The sequence below is a fragment of the Rhizophagus irregularis genome, chromosome 7, assembly GCF_026210795.1.
Source record: "Rhizophagus irregularis chromosome 7, complete sequence".
Classification (NCBI taxonomy): Eukaryota; Fungi; Glomeromycota; class Glomeromycetes; order Glomerales; family Glomeraceae; genus Rhizophagus; species Rhizophagus irregularis.
This window is the reverse complement of record NC_089435.1, coordinates 3,131,091-3,151,096: the sequence shown is the minus strand read 5'-3', so window position 1 is coordinate 3,151,096 and position 20,006 is coordinate 3,131,091. Positions and strand designations below refer to the sequence as shown.

General features: G+C 27.2%; 8 protein-coding genes across 8 annotated transcripts; 1 reads left to right on the top strand and 7 right to left on the bottom strand.

Moving 5' to 3' along the window:
• Positions 1 to 657: 657 nt before the first annotated feature.
• Positions 658 to 1,060, bottom strand: OCT59_027459 (uncharacterized protein; the record flags this gene model as incomplete). Its single annotated transcript, XM_066136989.1, has 2 exons — positions 658 to 824; positions 970 to 1,060. 2 exons carry the CDS (start codon positions 1,058 to 1,060, stop codon positions 658 to 660), a joined length of 258 nt encoding a protein of 85 aa, XP_065993419.1.
• Positions 1,061 to 1,570: 510 nt separating this feature from the next.
• OCT59_027458 (uncharacterized protein) lies at positions 1,571 to 2,290 on the bottom strand (the record flags this gene model as incomplete). The annotated part of the gene is made up of 1 exon (XM_025311568.1): positions 1,571 to 2,290. One exon carries the CDS (start codon positions 2,288 to 2,290, stop codon positions 1,571 to 1,573), a length of 720 nt encoding a protein of 239 aa, XP_025170345.1.
• Positions 2,291 to 3,800: 1,510 nt separating this feature from the next.
• On the bottom strand, positions 3,801 to 4,109 carry OCT59_027457 (uncharacterized protein; the record flags this gene model as incomplete). Its single annotated transcript, XM_066136988.1, has 2 exons — positions 3,801 to 3,853; positions 3,929 to 4,109. The coding sequence occupies 2 exons, from the start codon at positions 4,107 to 4,109 to the stop codon at positions 3,801 to 3,803; spliced, it is 234 nt and encodes a 77-aa protein (XP_065993418.1).
• A 2,644-nt stretch (positions 4,110 to 6,753) lies between these two features.
• Positions 6,754 to 7,053, bottom strand: OCT59_027456 (uncharacterized protein; the record flags this gene model as incomplete). The annotated part of the gene is made up of 1 exon (XM_066136987.1): positions 6,754 to 7,053. One exon carries the CDS (start codon positions 7,051 to 7,053, stop codon positions 6,754 to 6,756), a length of 300 nt encoding a protein of 99 aa, XP_065993417.1.
• A 754-nt stretch (positions 7,054 to 7,807) lies between these two features.
• Positions 7,808 to 9,836, bottom strand: OCT59_027455 (uncharacterized protein; the record flags this gene model as incomplete). Its single annotated transcript, XM_066136986.1, has 8 exons — positions 7,808 to 7,866; positions 7,942 to 8,022; positions 8,089 to 8,133; positions 8,255 to 8,302; positions 8,368 to 8,421; positions 8,487 to 8,717; positions 9,168 to 9,276; positions 9,351 to 9,836. The coding sequence occupies 8 exons, from the start codon at positions 9,834 to 9,836 to the stop codon at positions 7,808 to 7,810; spliced, it is 1,113 nt and encodes a 370-aa protein (XP_065993416.1).
• A 3,680-nt stretch (positions 9,837 to 13,516) lies between these two features.
• On the bottom strand, positions 13,517 to 15,520 carry OCT59_027454 (uncharacterized protein; the record flags this gene model as incomplete). The annotated part of the gene is made up of 3 exons (XM_025311569.2): positions 13,517 to 14,740; positions 14,809 to 14,999; positions 15,070 to 15,520. 3 exons carry the CDS (start codon positions 15,518 to 15,520, stop codon positions 13,517 to 13,519), a joined length of 1,866 nt encoding a protein of 621 aa, XP_025170347.2.
• A 1,535-nt stretch (positions 15,521 to 17,055) lies between these two features.
• Positions 17,056 to 18,668, bottom strand: OCT59_027453 (uncharacterized protein; the record flags this gene model as incomplete). The annotated part of the gene is made up of 3 exons (XM_066136985.1): positions 17,056 to 17,256; positions 17,755 to 18,377; positions 18,440 to 18,668. 3 exons carry the CDS (start codon positions 18,666 to 18,668, stop codon positions 17,056 to 17,058), a joined length of 1,053 nt encoding a protein of 350 aa, XP_065993415.1.
• A 485-nt stretch (positions 18,669 to 19,153) lies between these two features.
• Positions 19,154 to 19,559, top strand: OCT59_027452 (uncharacterized protein; the record flags this gene model as incomplete). Its single annotated transcript, XM_066136984.1, has 2 exons — positions 19,154 to 19,321; positions 19,392 to 19,559. The coding sequence occupies 2 exons, from the start codon at positions 19,154 to 19,156 to the stop codon at positions 19,557 to 19,559; spliced, it is 336 nt and encodes a 111-aa protein (XP_065993414.1).
• Positions 19,560 to 20,006: the final 447 nt, after the last annotated feature.

Below are 20,006 nucleotides of genomic sequence, written 5' to 3'. Positions count from 1 at the left end.
TATGGTGAGTGCCTTTTTTTCTCTTTTTTTTTTCTTTTACCGAAATTTCTTTTTTTTGCTTTACCTTTTAGGTTTGAATCAGTGAATCAAAATAAATACATTTTGAAATGAATAATAAAACTAAATTTTTTTTTATTTTTGGTTTTTTAGCTCAACGTCATCGGATGTAAAAAATACTTTATATGGCGTTTTCCTTTTGAGAATGTTTTATCTGTGGTTTTAATATCTATTCTTATAATCTTTTTTTTTTATTTTTTTTCAGCTCAACCCAAAAACAAAATTAGCTTTTTTTTTATTTTTGACTATTTTTATTATTATTATTATACATTTATTGAATAGCACTAATAATAGAAATGACTTTTTTTGCTACTATTTTTTTTTTTACAGGGTTCGTCTTACTTTTAAATATTTTATTTTATATAATTAAAAATTTACTACAGCTTATACAGCTTATATTAGCTTATGTTAGAGGATGGAGAATGGAGATAACAAAAAAATTACAATAAAAAAATGAACAGTAACAGAAAAAGGAAAAAGCTCATTTATAGAGCAGCATATTAATATGAATTAATCTGTTGCAACGCAACAGACTACAGCTAGTAGACTATTTAAATTAAAAAAAAAATAAGAGTAAAATCTAAAGTAAAATAAATGTTATTAAATTGTTTTATAGTTAATATAAATTACGATCCATCCAAATAATTTGACGTTGCGAGCCCCATAAGGGCACGTGTTAAGATCACGTGTAGCCATTACACTAACGCTACAATTACTTTTAGTGTGGTTATGCTTTAACCTATTTTTACCAATAGTTAAATCATAAACTACGATAAGCTATAAAAAATAAAATTAGTATAACTAAATAAAACAATTAAGCATATTTGGTTAGAAATAATTTAATATTGCTAGAGTTGCCGTTTGAACAGATACACAATGAGAGTGTTAGAAGATTAGGTAAACCGAGCTCACCATCAACATCAACATCACAAGAAGCGTCTTCAACTTCTTCTTCAAAGCAACCTAAGCATCCCTCTGGAGAATTATCTTCAAAAGTCGCCATAAATTCCAAGGAAATGCCGAGACCGGCAACGTCGAACCTCCTACTATCTCTAGGTCAGTCACGCCTACCCTCCCTTCTTTTTCGCAAAGTGCTAATGCCATTAATATGACTATCAATAATAATTACGATGGATCAGATGAGTAAGAGGATTAGGATTTTTTTTTTCCATTAATATATTATGAAAGCGCTGATGCTAATACAAACCTAGCTATTATTTTTTTTCATATCTGTAAAATGCTAAAATATATCTCCCGTATTATTCATTAATATCACTTGTAAATGCACACGTTTAAAAAATTCAAAATAAAATTCTTTATTATAACTTTGTAAAGTAATACGTGAGAAAGTGCCGGTTAAAAAATGATTGGAGTAGATCTCGTTTAAAGGGAGAAAGAGTATTTAAACAAATTTGGTAGAGATAAAATAATAATAAAATTATTAAAAAATAAAATAAAACATGCTTTCATAAATACACAAACAAATATTCCATCAATAAAAATATCCAAAACTTTATTCCGATGGTGCAACCAGTACAGGCGTTCCTTTATCATTTCCCGCTCTAGGATCAAAATTTATAGCTACAGCATAAGCTGTTATTTTAAGATTGCTGCCTGGAATGAAACAGTATTTGATCCTTTCAGTATTTCTATAATCATGGAAATCTTTAGTGATATTGTGTTTATAAAAGTTAGATTCAACTACTTGTTCTGACAAAAACGTCTGCAGTTCATACACTTCCGCTGGATTCCCATCTCCATCATACGTATTCACTCCGGTATGCAAATCTCCTCCTTGAATGTATGCTGTATCAGATGAACAGGAAAGTTTATTATATTCAATACTAGTCCATGTTCTGATATATAGCTTTTCCATACAAACTGACTGATGATTTTCATTAGCATCATTATAATCAATACAAACTTCGTCCTTTTTACATGATTTATTAAAAGTGATGAGTTTACCATCAGGATGTTGACAATGAACAATTATTTTTCTTAATTTGTCACAATATGAATCAATGAGTACATCGTTCCCATCTAAACACTCGACAAGTTGAAATCGCTTATTCAAATGTCCACGACGACTCAGAGACTGCTGATTCAGTGTTCCATACTTTTCCAATTGAGCACGGCGACTAGTCAATTTTGATGATACCTCTAGAGGTACTCCTATGGTTATAGTTGTGATCGCAATTAAAGAGAAAGCGTATATACACAATTTAGCAAACATACTCTACTTGTGCTTTAAGTTGTTTTTGTAGAAGGATGTAAATGTAGGAGATCACACTATTTATACACTCTTATTACGTATATCAATATGGTATAGGCTAGTTATTTGCGCAAATCTTATTCTTTATTAAGCTTTTTTAAATATCATTTCGAAATTTGAAATTCTTTCTATGATTCTGAGATCGGAAATAAATCGTATTATTTACATTTTGTCTCAGATTCATAAAGAGTTTTGGTGCACTTAATTTCAGAAATCGTTTACTATCTGCTGTAGGTTGACTATTCTGATCATCAGACTAACCGTGAAAATAAGTGTTTTTGTCTCATGTAATTTCCAATTAACAAAACTATGGGATAAAATTAAAAAATTATCAGGATTTTGATTTTTTCTGGAATTCGTAATGCAACCTCATTCATGTAATTTTTAATTATTTTATACCCTATAAAAAAAATTTTATCCGTTATTTCTGTAAATACTCCGTAAAAATGAGCTTTTCACGGATCCATTCACGGAAAATGTAAATAATTCGATAAATTCCGTGATATAAGGTTATTAATTCCGGAATATAAGCCTTTTACAGAAAAAAGATTGCGTATAAAAAACGGATCGACAGGGTATCATATGATGATACGACAGATACGTGCATCATTTTTACTTAATTAACGTATAGTATAATTTTGTTTCCATGTAGATTGTAGATGTTTGTATCATGTGATCATCAATTAAGCGTGTCTAGACTGTCTAGTGTCTACAGTCAGTCAGTCAGTATCATTACATTGATTCCACATTTCCACGTAACAATCGTAATATGTGAAGTTAGATTATCGTAAAAAACTTTATTTAGTCAGTCATTTTACGTGAAAAATTTTTTGATCCTGTCACTAATAACTAATATAATTATGATTATTCATGTTTACAGTAAAAAAAGTGAATTTGATATTACATTGTAATGACTTAAATAATATTGAATAAAATTTGCAAAGTTGAAGTCAGTGATTTAGGTAATTTAAAAGAGCACGTTGAACAGTCTTCATATACAAATCAATTTATTATAAGAATATTTTTATTTTTTGTTTATTGGGTAATTTTGTTGATTGTTTAAATGTAAAACTGTAATATGTAATATATTAATGTTACAACTAATGTTTTACGGATTGGCAACTTAATTTTAAAATCCAATAATTTACCATAAAACACGTAACTAATAATCTGAAATTTATTATAACGAACTGATAATCATATCTGAAATGCATTAATCATTTTTAGTATTTTATGTATTAGATTCACATTTTTCATTATATTGTATATTGTTAGTATAGAATAATTTGATCAACAACCGAAAATTAGGAATGTAAGTAAATCTGAAGTTATCTGTTCAATTACAAACTGATTTTATTTATATAAAAAATATAAAAAATAAAATTTACATGTACTCTATAATCAGTGTTGTACATAAATAAATAAATATATATGATAAATAATATAATGCTATAAGATAATATAACCTATACTAAAAATAAATTTGATTCATTTTATTCATTTGTATCATCCATGAATGATAATCTGTATAAAGAATTGATTTTAGATTAGATAAATTCAATTATAATATTTATTAAAAATAAAAATTATAAGACTTACTTTGTAAAATCACTGTATTATTATCAAATTTTGGGATATTTTTTGTAAAAGGATTAAGTAACCGAGATTTATAAACAGCTTGTGGATGAGTACTTTCACCAAAAGCAATAGGTTTTGATCTTCTGTATTCTTCTGCTTCTTTAAATTGTTTTTCAATTTCATATTCCTTTTCAAACTCCATGAATCCTTTAAAGGATGGTCACATCATACATATATGAGATCCAAAATAATGTAATTAATTCAAAAATTTTATCTGCTTCTGGTCTATTATTTGGATTCGAATCCCAACACTGTTTCATCAAATCAATATAACATATAGGTGTATTTGGTTGGCTGAAGAAGCATTAATAAAAATAGTCTATTGCATTTAATTTATATTACATGTTATTTTATTTTTTTTGTGAGACAACTTATCACAATCATTCATAGAATATTTTCTCAAAGTAAATTTTTTAGCTAACACTAATTTAATAAAAAAGAATATTAATTGTAGCAAATTATTGTAAAATACTATTTAATTGTAAAATACATTGTAAATTTAATTGTCAAATGTAAAATTGTTAACATTTATTCTCCTAACTGAATTTTTGATCATACAATATCAAAAACCTGCATCCAACAGATAAAAGAATTGTAGTTATTATATTACCTATTTTCTCTCTCTTCCAGTTATTCCGCTAGTTCTTCCTATTTTTTAGTAATTACTTAACGAAATACACTTCCAATTTTACAGAAGATTTATTTGTCTTCATTTAAATTTCTCTGCATACTCTCTTCCCTCCTTGTGATCAAGTTTCTTCTCTCCACTTCCTTTCTTTGTGCAGTCACTTTGCATTCATTTTTCTTACATCATTTATCTCTTTTTGATTTAGACACCAGTACTATCAAGGAAAAACAGAAAAACTCTGCGTGAAGAAACCACTGAGAAAAAAAGAACAAAGTGTGAGTAACTGTTCGTTAATACAAATAAATCAAAGAAAAAAAACTTATTGAAATACAATACATCCAAAGTGATCCAGAGAGACCCAAAAAGCTGGCTTCCTAAAAAAGAAATAATCCAACTAAATTCCACGTGTCTATACCCAACTAGAAAAAGCAAAACGAAACGTTAGTAAGCATTTCGTTAAAAAATAGTTCAAAGAAAAGAAAAGTTACTGAATTCCCATGCAACAAATACCTGAAGAACAATCTGTCTTAAAAAGAGAGAAGCAATCAAGGAATAATTTAAAATAAAAATAGTAATCCCACTAAATTAATGCGAATTTTAAATTAATAAAAATGTAAAACGTTTTTAAAATATTCAAAAACTTATCCGATTCTTCCATATTCGAGTTGGAGTCAAAGTTCTTACGAAAAAAGCAAAAAAAAAAGTTAAACCCCGTTTTTTTAAAGGTCCGAAAATTTTTTTTGAAACTAAAGATTGAAGCGTTAATGAACGTTTTGTTAAAATAAATGGCTCAAAGAAAAACCCACTACCAAATTCTCACACATCTAAAGAAATCTGCAGTATCAATGCGAGAACTTCTCTATTGTAATATGATACCGTGGATTACATTGCGATAGCTGGAAATCATAAACGAAAGTGGATTCTGGGACAATTATAAATTCTTATGTGAGAAATTTCGGGACACGCATCTACTATTCTACTATGATAATAATTTATTGATTAACAGTTAATGTTATCATCATCCAAATCATGAAGTTCTATACACCTAACAAGCTTTCCATATTCACGTTGTTTAACGTGATTTTTTTCACCAACTGTTGCGTTCACAAACAGGACAATATGTTTAGGATACTCTCGAGGGACAAAAAGGTATATTTATATACAGTTACAGGAGAAGGAGGGAGATCCCAAACTTAATGTGTACTTTGATTTGATAATAATATCAAAGTACATAGTTATTTTTTACTAAATAAATTGCTTATTTACTTTATAAAAACAATATATATATATATATAAAGATTAGTCCATTGATTCTAATTACATCATTGCTGACTACTAGAATATGTTTGTGGGCTATCAAATATTCAAGTAAAAAATATATGTATTAATGAATGCGTGATTTAAATGAAAAAAGTTACCGATAAAAACGTTAATGTGAAAATTTAATTCAACATTAAACTCATTAAGCTATAGAAATTTTTTTTAAAAAAAACCAAAATGTAAAAATAATTCATGCGGGTAACCACGAGTATTGTTGAACACATATTAAAACAAACGTAACATGAAAATCTGCAATAAATATTATTTTTTTCTTTCCTTTTTTACAGTTTTTGAAAACCGTATTTTTTATTTTTATAACTAGAAATCATACCCTCCAAAAAACATAAACATATCTAAAAAATAGTTTATTTTTTATTGTAAAAATTTAGAAAATCGTTATAACTTAAAATATTTATTGTAATATTAAAATTTTATCTCTGAAAAATTTCTGGAAAAATATTTGGTAGTTTAATATGTGCTAAAGCTCTATCACTATTGATAAAATTTTTCGGACTTAAGGTGAACGAAAATTTGTAATATATTCATTTGAGAGAAATATCTTTACGTAAAGCTACTACAAATTTCAATTAAATTAAGAAAATATTTCATAAATTTATTAATTTACTGCCTATAAATCACTTCTGTTTATTATGATCTTTCCAAGTGCATGGATTTGTAATCTGTCTTTCATACTTATTATTAATTTCTTTTTTTGCAAATTATTCCACTCCCTTTTAAATCTTTTCACCATGAAAGTTTTTCCCAACCACATAAATATTTATTATATTGTTGTTGATGATGTGGAATTAAACGAGTAAGAAGAATATAAATTACCAAATCAAGACATGGTCGAATAAATTTTTGAAACATTGCAATTAAAATCTACTCTACTAGTTAAATATTCATTAGTGTTGATTTCTAAAATTCTTTCAAATAGTTGTTTTGACATTTCTTCTAGAGTTAAAAGTCCTACCTCTGTGTTAGATTGATTAGATTGTTTATATTGCAAAGTAGCTTTATGACGACATATATTACAAGTTTTAATTTGCTGAGTATTTTCATTAATGAAAGCTTCTAGAGGTAAATTTTTTTGACATTTTTTACATTTTTGTAAATTACCAGTAGTTACAATATCCATATTGAAAGTAATAAAGTTATTTAATTAATTATTATTTATGTAAACTTTAATCTCAATCATGTGATATGTGATGATCACATGATTTACGCAGAATTTTTTGGGGTGCTCTTGGGGTAGTTGGTCAGAACAACTAGGTACGATTATCAAAATAATAATATGAATGTCAATTTAATACTTCATATTTTTATGTTAGAAAGTTAGGAGTCAACTACTTGTTTTTTTTTTCACTGCAATACATAATAGACACATACGCTACCAACCTTGTAATCATATAATATAGTTGGGCTAATTTTTAACATTAAAAAAATATATTACGTTTGACCATCAAATAAAATATTTTCTTATTAGTGAATTATCAAACTCTTTATTTGCACAAAAATCATATTATAAATAAATAATTATAAAAGTATACGTTTTGCAATTCAAAATAAATTCGCGAAAATTATTATACATTAAATAAAGACAAATTATTTTGTGCTCACATTGAGCCAATAAAAAATATATTTATACAAAACCTTTAAAGTGGCGTGAGTATCTAACGTAAAATTTATGTCATTTGTGAAAAAAAAAATAAGGTTTTGTTTACGAATACATAAAAAGAAAATTCGTTCTATTTGCTATATTAAATACATATACATATAACTAATATTCAACTATTAAATTAAAAAAAAATGGAGAAAAGAAAAACTAACCCAAACTTTTATAATGTAAGGTTAGACTACACTACAACCACAAGTTAATATAAAAATTAATACTATAAATTTGACTCATCAATATTATTAATATCTATATCAAATTCCTTGGTAACATATTCTATTTTTATAAATTAAAAAAAAATTAAAACTATTATTTATATATTTTTAAAAGAAAAACAGAGTATTTACTCACCGTTATGTTGTTGTTGACTCATATTTGCGTTAATATCTAATTCGATTTCTTTCGTAAGATAATCTAAAGAAGAATTTAAATCTATTTAAAGTTAAGAATTTACATAATAATAAAAATGTTATTTATCTAAAAATAGAATTTGCTTACCATAATTTTCATTCTCAAATAATTTTCTCCTTTTAATACTTTGATCTAAATTGTATTTTTAAAAAAAATTCGTAAATGAAAATTAAAATAATTGAAGACACAATAAAATATATAGGGTTATCAATTTTTATTAGATAATTATGCATGGAATCTAACTTTATCATACCGTTGATATTACTGTCTTCAACCGAACCTTTATCAACCTTTCTTTTATCTTTAAAATTATAATATTATTAATATTAATACAAACGTCACATTAAACGAAACCCGAGTAATTACCAGCAGAAGATGCCTTGCTATTTTTCTGATAATAATAAAATGGATCTAATGGATCTAAATAATTATTAAAAAAAAAGTCAGAATTTTTCTGCAGTATTCAGTATAATAAAATTATTTACCGATAGATTGACTTCTTGAACTCCTTAATGACATTGCAGATTGAATCATGTGACTTAAAGGTCTACTCTTATAAACGGCGCCTAGATTATTTATTGTTACAGGTCCAATATCTGATGATTTTATAATTTTAGTTAAACTTGTACTATCATTTTCATTTATAAACATTGCCCAAATTTTGCCAGATATATTATTAACATTTGGTCTTTGTTCTGGATCAGAATGCCAGCATTCTTTCATTAATTCAATATATTCTTTAGGTGCATTTGTAACAATTGATGGTCGTAAACCATCACATATTTTGATTATAAGTTCAATATCATGATTTTCATTCCAAAAAGGCCTTCTACCTGTCATAAATTCCCACATAATCATCCCATAACTATATATATCCGAAGCTTCTGTATATTTTTGCCCTTGAAAAATAACTGGTGCCATATAAGGAATAATACCATAATTCTCATTGCTATCTTCTGTACATTCAATTGCAGATTTACTTATTCCAAGATCACCTATATGCGCAGTATGTCCATCGAAGAAGATATTTCCACTATGTAAATCCCTGTGAACAATTTTTGCTTTGTGTATATTATTAAGTCCAATTGCTATATAACATAATTTATTCAACTTTGTTCCCCAATTAATATTATAAAATTCGTTACTTATATAATGTATCAAATCACCTGAATTATAATATGGCATAATAATTATAATATCTTTGGTAATAGGATCTTGAGTAATTCCAAAATAATTACTAATATAACTTTTATGTGCATTCTTATCTGAATAAATCTGATAAAATATCTTGAACTAATTAATTTATCATCATCATATTGAAGATTTAAAACATATAGAATTTGCCATACCTCATTCAGTTCCTTGGGTGTAATGTTTTTAGAATTGTTAAGCTTTTTGAGAACAACGGTATAATTTTTTCTACGAGTAATATTCCAATAATCATCTTTAATCCTATTCCAATTATTGATAGGACCATCAACCCAAGTAGCTTTATAAATTTTACTAAATCCTCCTTCAGCAATAAATTCTATATTGGTGAATTGATCATAAGGAATAAGCTCCATTTTACCATCTTCTATAAAAGCATAATTACTTTGAGTATATCTGATAAAATCGTCAACAACTTTGTTTCCACTTTGTTTAGGCTTAAGTATAGTCTTTATATTGTAACACACGTGACAAATCTCGTGACTTTTATCAAAAATTTTTCTTTTTCTATTACATTCATTACATTTCTTATATATGTTTTGTGAGTTTTGTGTCGGCTGAATTGAAGGCGTGTTGTCCGATATTAAAAAGTCAATTTTATGTTTATAATATACTGGTTGCTCCATTACTTCAAATTATCTAAAATAAAAATTTCATTTATTTGTAACGTTCAAGTAAACTTTCTAGTATATATATATGTAGTAAAATTTAACACGGAATTTTTTTCCAAATTTCCATGAAAAATTCTATGCATTCATTCCTTGCGAGTAAATAATCTAGAAGCTTATTTTGGAATGAAATTTAACAAGAATTCCATCAAAGAATAAATAAATTCTATAGGTATCGAAGTAACGGAACTTTGCAATATATAAATAGGTAACAAGAGATTGGCACTCATTCACTATTAGCTCTATGTATCTCTTCAGGGAATGACATAATGCCGCCTGTCATTAACAAAAAGGAAGGATCTACACTTTATTTGGGTTACCTTTCTATGTATTGCTCGGCTCCTTCTTGCAGAAAATTCACGTGGGGACAATAATATGGCGCAGTTGCATTAACTTAGCGTGAAAATAATAAAATTTTTTTTTTGACTTTCTTAATCAATTAATATATAAATTATATGACCCATAAAACCTTTTTAAAAAGCCTTTGTTGTCCGAGAATGTAGAGGAACAATAAAAAAACAATGATTACTACGCAGAGATTTCCGTTGTGCAAATATCAAACATAATTAATTATAAATTTAATGTGCACACAATTCTAAAAAAAAAAACATTTCGTTCAATAAGATAGGATTTCTAATTTTTATGGTAAGCTTCTACAAATTTTAAGTCACTTTCGTAAATTTACATTTAATTTAAGAATTATAATTAGAACGTAACTAATTTTTTTATTAATTCATTGATAAAGGAATATAATATTTTAGATTTAAATCTTGGATTTTGCAGAGAACTATGAGAATGATAAACCAACTGCGAAAATTATTAATGACAAAGGGTGAAATATTCAATTAAATTGGACAAGCAAAGTCTTGATAGATATCTTAAAATAAACCATTTACCGGATTAAAAAAAACAATGTTACAGTAATAAAGTAATATGGCACCTAATTACCTATATTTAGAGTCTATTAATTAGGCTTTCATTAAAATTTAAAATTTTCTTTATAATAAAACATAAATAACTTTCTACAGTAATGAATTTATCTAGTTTAATGAGCTAATGTATTTACTAATTATTAATATATAATGGTTAGAGCATTATTATTTTATTTAACTTTTACAATCATGTAGATTTGTATTTAATATAATACTGAACATACAGTAGTTATATTTACAATATGATTATTATATTAAGTATTATAGAATTTATGGTTTATTCAGACTCGAATAATTAATTGTTCCAAAAAAAAATATAAATTTCTCATCAAGAATATTATCATACGAATGTATTATTACAGAAGATTATATCATAGTAATATATTTAAAAAAAATTTATATCAAAAAAAAATTCCCATTATCAAATCTATTGTTACAAAAAAAAAATATTCTTATCACCAAAACTTATTGTTATTACTAAAAAAAATTGATAGAACTATTACTTAATAATATTAAAATGACGCCAGTTACCGGGAAGCAAAAAAAAAAGTAAATTTTTTTTATAATAGTGTTAATCGAATAATCACATGACCGGCGATCATGTTACGAATGTTACGAATGTTACGAATGTTGCAAATGTTACGAATGTTTAATATGTTTAACATGTTAAACATATGCAACATATTAAATATATAACACATATTTAACATATTACATTTGTTAAATATATAGCATTTATTTAATATTCTTAACATGATTAGCATAGAATTTATTGTTATAAATACATGCGTTCTAAATCAATGTAATAATAGATAATTCTGTTATATTTTAATAAAGCATTTATTAAATAAATTATCTCATTGTTTATTTTATAGTTTGTTATATTTGTGAGTCAGTATTTGCGTCTGAGTGTATATGCCCGTGTGTGCAATACCGTATTCGCATTTGACTGAAATTTCATTTTATTTTATTGTGTAACCTTCGTAAATCGATCGACAGTGATACATTTACTAATAATTTCATATAGTTTATTTCACTTTGCGTTCATTAACATTATTTAATATTTATTTTATTCATAATCCTTCTGCTTAACATACACCCATACGCTTATTTTTATAAGCATACAAGAACTGGCATAACAATAGGGAATTAACTATTAATTAATATTAGTAAATGTCAGTTACCAAAGGGCAAAGTCCGATCTATTGTTGGAAAAAAAATTTGATTCTAGAAAAAAAAAATAAATAAAAACGATCTATTATTAAAATAAATAAATGAAAATTACTAAATGATTCTGTTGTTAAAAAAAATAAAAAAATTAACTAAACGATCTATTAAGAAAATAAAAAAAAAGTTACTAAACGATCTATTAAAAAAAAATAATAATAAAAATTAAAAAAATTAAAAAAATTTACCAAATGATCTATCGTTAAAAAAAGATAAATTGTTTAATAAAAAAAATTACTAAATGAAAACAATTCTGATTGTAAAAAAAAAAAAATTAAAAAATTACTATTATGGTTATTAAAAAAAATAAATTAAAAAAATTACTAATCATAAAAAGAAGAGCAACTACAGGAGATCATCATGCAAAGATAGCTTATAAAGGCACGTGTTAGGAATCACGTGTAGTCATTATACCAACGCTTCTACAAATACTTTTGGTGTGGTTATTTTCGTAACGCTTTGTTATTTGTGAAATCTGAGAACATGTCAGCTTCTGTCGTTGGAGAACCAGATTTTGTCATAGTTGATAATAATATTTAATTACTCTTACCTTGGGAATCCAAAACTTAAATTTTTCTATTTCTCTTACTAGTAAGACAAAGTAAATCTTGATGCCAAACTTTTCATTCAAGATATTCTTTATTGCTCTCAATCCATCTTGCTTTATATTATGCTTCTTAAAAATGGTCACAGTATGCACTTCGGTTGTATAGATTTTTCACCAATAACCAATCCGAGTATAATTTGATTTCTTTTCGAATATAATCACATGATAAAATTTCAGTGACGGTTGTTCAAGATCAGTTAATTTCTGGCAGGATCAGTTGTTTAATCTTCTACATTGTCAATAAAAATACTTATCATAATTTGGGTAACCACTGCCACCATCTCTATAATACTTAATAAATTCACTCACATACTACGAAGTGACGAAGTGTAGAAAAATCGAATCCAGAAAATACCGGATCTCAGGCTAAAGCTTGAGAAATAAACCCTGCAGTTGCTGTGGAATGTACAAAATATTATTGTGAAAAAAGTTATCTAGCGTCAGAATTGCAATACAAACATGGACAGAGATATCGAGTATCTTACTTCGGGCGTTGCTTGATGGAGCCGTGCATTTGCATGCATGAAATAATAGACACTGTTAGTGATAGTATGTTTGTTATTGATAACAAAATCCATCCGATTAATGCATGTATTCATATGTAACAAAAATAGCAGTATAATTATTGTGTATATTACACGACTATATAATTTATTCAATAAAATAAATCGTTGCCAAAAGCAACAACTAATACATAAAAAATTGCGAATATACCGCCATTACAGTGCAATGTGCAAAATGACAAATATTTTTTTTGCAACTTCATATATTCTCCTTGTCTTTCTTCATAACTATTTACGAGGATACTACGGGTGTACTCTTTGTATCATTGAATTTTATATATTACATAAACTCTTGAGTTAACCCTAATGTTATTTTGTCCTATAAATGATAGCTCCTATAAGTTGTTTATCAACATGCTTTGTCAATTTTCTACCTTTAAGTGCCAACTGATTTTTGCTAGAAGATGGTCGAGGTGTTGCTCGTTTATTCTTTATCAAAATGTTAACATTTTCTGCTTGGGGACCATATACTGAGAAGTGATCATCAGCTTCGTTAAATTTCCCGTCACGAGAGTTTCGCACCACACGCTTCCATTTCTCAAGATCTTGACTTAGATCAAGGTGATCGTGTTTTAGCAGTAATTCAGCAGGAATGTCATACACCAATATTACACATGAATTTGGGTTCAGAAAACGTTTTCGCCCCCACTCGGCTGCCCATCTAAATTCGTCATTAAGGTGAAATGATGCAGATCTACCAAAGTCCTGATTTCCATGACACTTGCTCACATCAATGCCATCTTTGATAATAGATTCAGAAGACCTCCGGTCAGTGGTGTGAAAGTAATAGGTATGATTATCAGAGGACTGGTATGATTTCTCAGACAAAAGTAAATTAAGCTCCTCATCATCACCATTTGCTGGTATTTTATTTACAACAAAAAGATTTGGTAATCCTCCATATGAAACCAAGGTATTTTCAGGTGCACTTTCAATGAAAGAATTAAATTCGCATGAAAGAGGGTTAGTTTGTTGTGAAATCCATTCATTAATCCAGTATTGGGGTGTTTGATTTTGCAAAAAACCTTCTGAAACACTATTGACAATGGTATCAGCTGTTTCTGGGGTGATTGCAAAACAAGATGATAACCAAGCACTTGGTGAGATGTTTTCATTCCAGATATTGGTCTCCATTTCGGAAACATAGGAAAGAAGCCAATATTCGAGCGTCTGGGTTTCTAATATATCATCCGAAATAAATGAAAGCCATTGAACGAATTTATCTCGAATAAAACCAAGCAGAACAGCTTGATTCGTAATATATTCTTTTTCTTCCATATTCTCTGACGTTGTAGACACACTTTCATGCGATGATCCAGATTTTTCTAGATGTACCATATAGTGGGTTAATAATAGATAGATAATTCTCATTTTAATATTTAAACGTGATAAAGTTTCCGAACCTGTTACATTTAATTCGTTCATTTTTTCAGGCAAATATTCATTCAGGTTTAGTTCTTGCTTCAGCATTTCGTAAGATCTATCTCCGATAAAAAATTTGAAACGTTGTTTTTGAAATGAAGAATGATTTATCTGTGGCGAGCATGCAATTAGTACAATTGAAGTCATTGAACACCCCATTTATTAAAATTAGCAAATACCTTAAGATATGCCTTCATAAACTTATTGAAACTAAGAAATATTTTTTTATTATATTTTATATATGCTATTCCATTGCGCGCACATAATTTGGCAAGAGATTCTTTCTCATTTGTTGATTTCCAGAATGTAATCTCATCGTTTTCACGAACAAGACTATTGCAGAACGCACGTTGTAGCATCAATTTTCCTGCTAGAGACTTAGATGAGTATTTCATCAAACTTTTTTAATAATAAGAAAATTTTTCGGACTTGATTTTCACCTATTCTTTTTTTAATAAATTTAATTTGTGTCAAGACATTGCCGAGTCCTAACTTTGAAAAATGTTCAGGTTCCTCGAACATTAATTCTTCTCCGGTAATATTGGCCTCCTCCAATTTGGCAGCTTGGTTGGAATCAATGTGGATGCCACAGTGTTCTAATCTGTCCTTAATATCTATTGGTGATTTCACTCGACAAATTTTTTCCCAATTTCTCTCTTCATTAATCTTCTCAATCAACTCTTCTATTTTTTTAGCTTGTTCATGCATAAGTTTGAACGAATTCCTAAGTTCTTCATATTTCAAGTGAAGAAGCGTATGGCCATCGATGTTTTTCCGGTAGAAAATTTGAGAATCTTCTCCACTTATACAGTGTTCTTTTTGTAAATATGAAACAACATTGTACGCATTAAAATCATAAATTTCTTCAAAAGATTTTTGAGTTAATAGCATGATAAAGGATAACAGGTAAAAAGCTTACATGAAAAAAAAAGAATGTTAGCAGAAAGTTTAATTTGTACATAACCCATGAAATGTGCGACATACACATCGAGGACACTGCCAAAATTCCAGACATAAGATTTTGATTATCAATTGATATTTTCACCCCAGCCAAATAATCAACATAGTTTATAAGCTGGAGTTTTGAAACTACCCATGGGCATATACAGCCCACAGGCTCTGATTGGTCTAAAAGTAAGGATATTATTGTCCATAATAATGGACTATACTGGACCTCACCATCAAGGACATTATCATTCTCATATTGAGGACAATAGACCATGTTAGTCCTCATTATGAAGGACATTATTGTCCTTACTATGTAGGAGAACATTATTGTCCGCACATTATTGGAGGACCATGATGGTCCTCACCATGGAGGACATTATTGTCCACGCATTATTGGAGGACCATGATGGTCCTCACTATAGAGGACACTATTATTGTCCTCACATTACATTATTGGGGGACCATGATAGGACATTATTGTCCTCACATTACATTATTGATTGTTCTCACATTATTAAAGGACTATGATGGTTCTATAAAGAACATTTGTTTTCATATTAAAAAATTATTTAATAATAAAAAATAATAAACATTTAAATTTAAAAAAATTACATATTGGCATAAAGTTATAATCATACAAAATATAATAAAATACCTGAATTTATCACTAGTAATTATTAGTACCATTAATTTTAAAAAAATCCATTTAAATTAATTTTCTTATTGATGTATAATAATGATTAAAAAATTTTTTATTTTATATTATATGCTACTTTATAATGATAAAAAAATAAAAATACCAATTATTACATAGTATGATTTTATAAAAAACTAAATAATAAAATTTTTAAACATCTTCTAAATGTAGTTTTTATACAATTTGATAAAATGGTAAAATTATACTCTGAAATTGATTTAAACAAAAAAAATTAGGACATAAAAATACCAATTATTACATATGATTTTATAAAAAACAAAATAATAAAATTTTTAAACATCTTCTAAATGTAGTTTTTATACAATTTGATAAAATGGTAAAATTATACTCTGAAGTTGATTTAAACAAAAAAAATTAGGACTAAGTATTAATAAAAGTAATGAAAAACATAAAAAATATTAAAAACAAACAAAAAATCTTATAGTAAATATACATGAACTGATTTGTTTTTTGTTTTTTGTTTTTTTATTAGTGATAAATGTAAAGATCAATACATATGGGAAGTCTAATGACTTATACATAGGAAGGCAGGCAATATGGTGAACTAAAACGAAAACTATTCAACTAGTTTCTATATAAGTTCTATCTAATACCTACACTATAGTGTCATAATCCTCAATTTGGGAAAATGACCTATATCCTCCGCCCTATAAACCTGACTAGAATAAAATTAGTTTTTTATTTATCGCACCAAGTAAAATATAATAATAAATTTGTGAAACCTAAATTAATCTAAACTAAATTAATTTACGCAAAACATCTATAATTTCCGTAAGACCTTTGATCTCGATACTTTACGAAATTTGTCTTTTTTATCCTTCTTGGATTTTTTATCAGACTTCGTCTCTTGTGGTTTCTTTTTAGAATTCTTTGAAGAATTCTGCTGTTTTTTCTGGGTCTGTTGACTTCCTGAAGTTCTTTGGTTCTTGTTAGTATTATTACCTTGTGACCTTGTTGGTTGCTTTGGAGGTACGTGTTGATTTCAAGACAGGTTCACTTGTTCCCAAGTATATTGATTATCTAATGTTGTGCGCATATCAACCCACTTTTCAAAATAAACAATAAACTTACAATCCCTTAACTGTTTGTATAATTTTAAAACTTTTCAAACCTTTTACGGCAGAAAGGAATGAATGTGGGCAGCTATCTTTCCATAAAGTTGCTAACGTCATAAAATCTGGAATGTTTCTAATCGTAGCTTGGAACTTCTTGCGTTGTTTTCTTTCTTTGAGAGTCCACTTAGCTGGAAACTACCATACAGATATCCTCCCTAAATCTGTAGTTTACACAGGATTTCATTAACTTCGAATTGGGCTAAATGGAAGGTACTCAATTCTATTGACAAACGAACTGTCTGGTATTTTCTTTGTTATTTCATTTGCATACTAATAGTTTTTCCCCATAGAGTTAATTGTTTTAGAATTTCCTCTGGCGTCCAGGATACCAGAATATCATATACCAAAATGTCTCTGACTCGCAATGTACCCTCATCAGTTGGTATATGACCTGTAATAGCTTGTTGAACTAAATTTTTATTTGACTTTTTCTTTTTATTTGAAGATTTTGTCAAATCCATTATGATGTTCTGTGATTGAGAAATTGCCTGCAGCATGGGCGTTTTTTCAATCTGTTTCATAATTGGTGTATCCGTGACGATTTCCATTTTTGATGATTGATCAACATTTGGGCTGTTATCAAGATTAATTCCAGATTTGATCATCTTCATTGGATCTACAATTGGTTGGTCAATTGAGATAATCTCATCAGCAGCTTTCTCCATCAGTTCATTAATTGTTTGATCTAATAGATCATCAGAATCACTCCCATATTGGTAAGTGAAATCTGAATCAGAATCATGGTGTTGGGTTTTTTTCTTTTTTTTCTTATCTTTTTTGAACCTGTGCTTTATTCCCGTCTTAGATTTTTCCTTTTCAGGAGTACACTCCAAATAACGCTTTTTTGCTTTTTGGATCTCTTCTATTTTTTGCTGTTTCAAATCCATAGAAGTCACATGTTCTGCTATTGATGTTGCCAACATATTTCTTTTATCAGCCGTTGAATGCTCTGCTGTGGCAAAACCCTCTACAGCAGAATATATAGCAGTGTGTAAAAAAAAAGCAAACTTTCTGGAGTCATTTGATAACGAGAGGCCCTTGGTCCCCAACTATTTATGTCTTCGTCTGTTAAACTGAAATTATTCTGTAATATATTATGTTGAACTTCTATATCTCTTCCAGTAAAAAACTGAGCGGCAAGACCTTCACTAAAATTTAAATAATTTATATATGTGGTTCGTAAAAAAATTTGTTGTTCTGTGCCTTCAATAAGTGGAAACTTATTTTCAGCTATTTGTATATTTCGTTTATCTTCCATTTTTTTAAAAACTAAGCAAAATAAAATTTTACTGCAGAATTGTTATGTTTTTTTAAAATTTTGGGGAAGAAAGCTATCTATATGGGCTATATGGGCTGATTTGTTTACTCTGCATTAAAAAGAGTTATTGATTGATTTTCGCAATTTTTGTTACTCAAAATTGTTTTGTAATACCAAAAAATCATCTGATTGATGATCACTTGACTAAATAATAAGTTGAACAAAATTTATATTTGTGAAACTTAAATTATTAAATGTAAAAGAGCTGTAAAAAAACCCATTTCACTAATAAAAAACCCATTTCTCATATATATGGAATTTTTAACATATATTATTAAAAAGTAAGTATATTTTAATAAAATATAAAGTAAAATAAAAATTTATATAGCCTTAGTAGCTATAAATGTTTATAAAAGTATAATAAAAATATCATATAAAAGATGGTATCATAATAGATATTTTCAAACAATAAAAATAATTATTTTATGTCAGAGTTTGTATTACCATCTTTAAATGCAAATATATCAAGATTTACTTATCCGTTTTCTATAATTTTAGGCTCGTTGGAAAGCCCTTGTTCTGGACTTTATAGGCGAAAAAAGAGCTCGCCGATTGAATCATTAGATCCGGAGATATTTACGTTTAAAGTTGAGGTATGAACTTTTTAACATGCTTAAATGCAAATATCTTGGGATCCACTGATCCATTTTTTTATAAATTTAGGCTCTTTGGAAAGCCTTTGATCTGGTCTATATGAACGAAAAAAGAGCTTGCCGATTGGATCACTGTATCTGGAGATATTTACGTTTTAAGTTGAGATACAAATTTTTAACATATATAGTAAGTACTAAGAATTATATTAATTTAAAAGAAATATTTACCAAATTATAGTATAATAACATTAAATAAAAATTTTTAATACTCATTTCCAATTTACTGTATATTATATAGTATTTTGTATAATAAAAATGTAATAAAATTAATATTTTAATTAAAGGTAGACAAATCAGGCCATATGTATTATATGGTTATTTTTAGTAAAAAAAAACTAAAAAAAAATAAAAACAAAAAAATAATAACAAAAAATAAAAATAAAAATAAAAATAAAAATAAAAAAATAAGAAAATAAATAAAATAAATAATAAAATTAAAATAAAGGAAAATAATAAAGTTTTTAAAATAAAAAAGTTGGAAAAGAGAGAAAAATAAATTTAAATATGATAGAGGTGAAAAAAAATGATCATTTTAATTTAAAATAATGTAAATTTTAAGTTTATAAGTGATCAATTGTCATGATCATGCAAATCATTTACTGTATGTAATGATTGGTTTTTTATT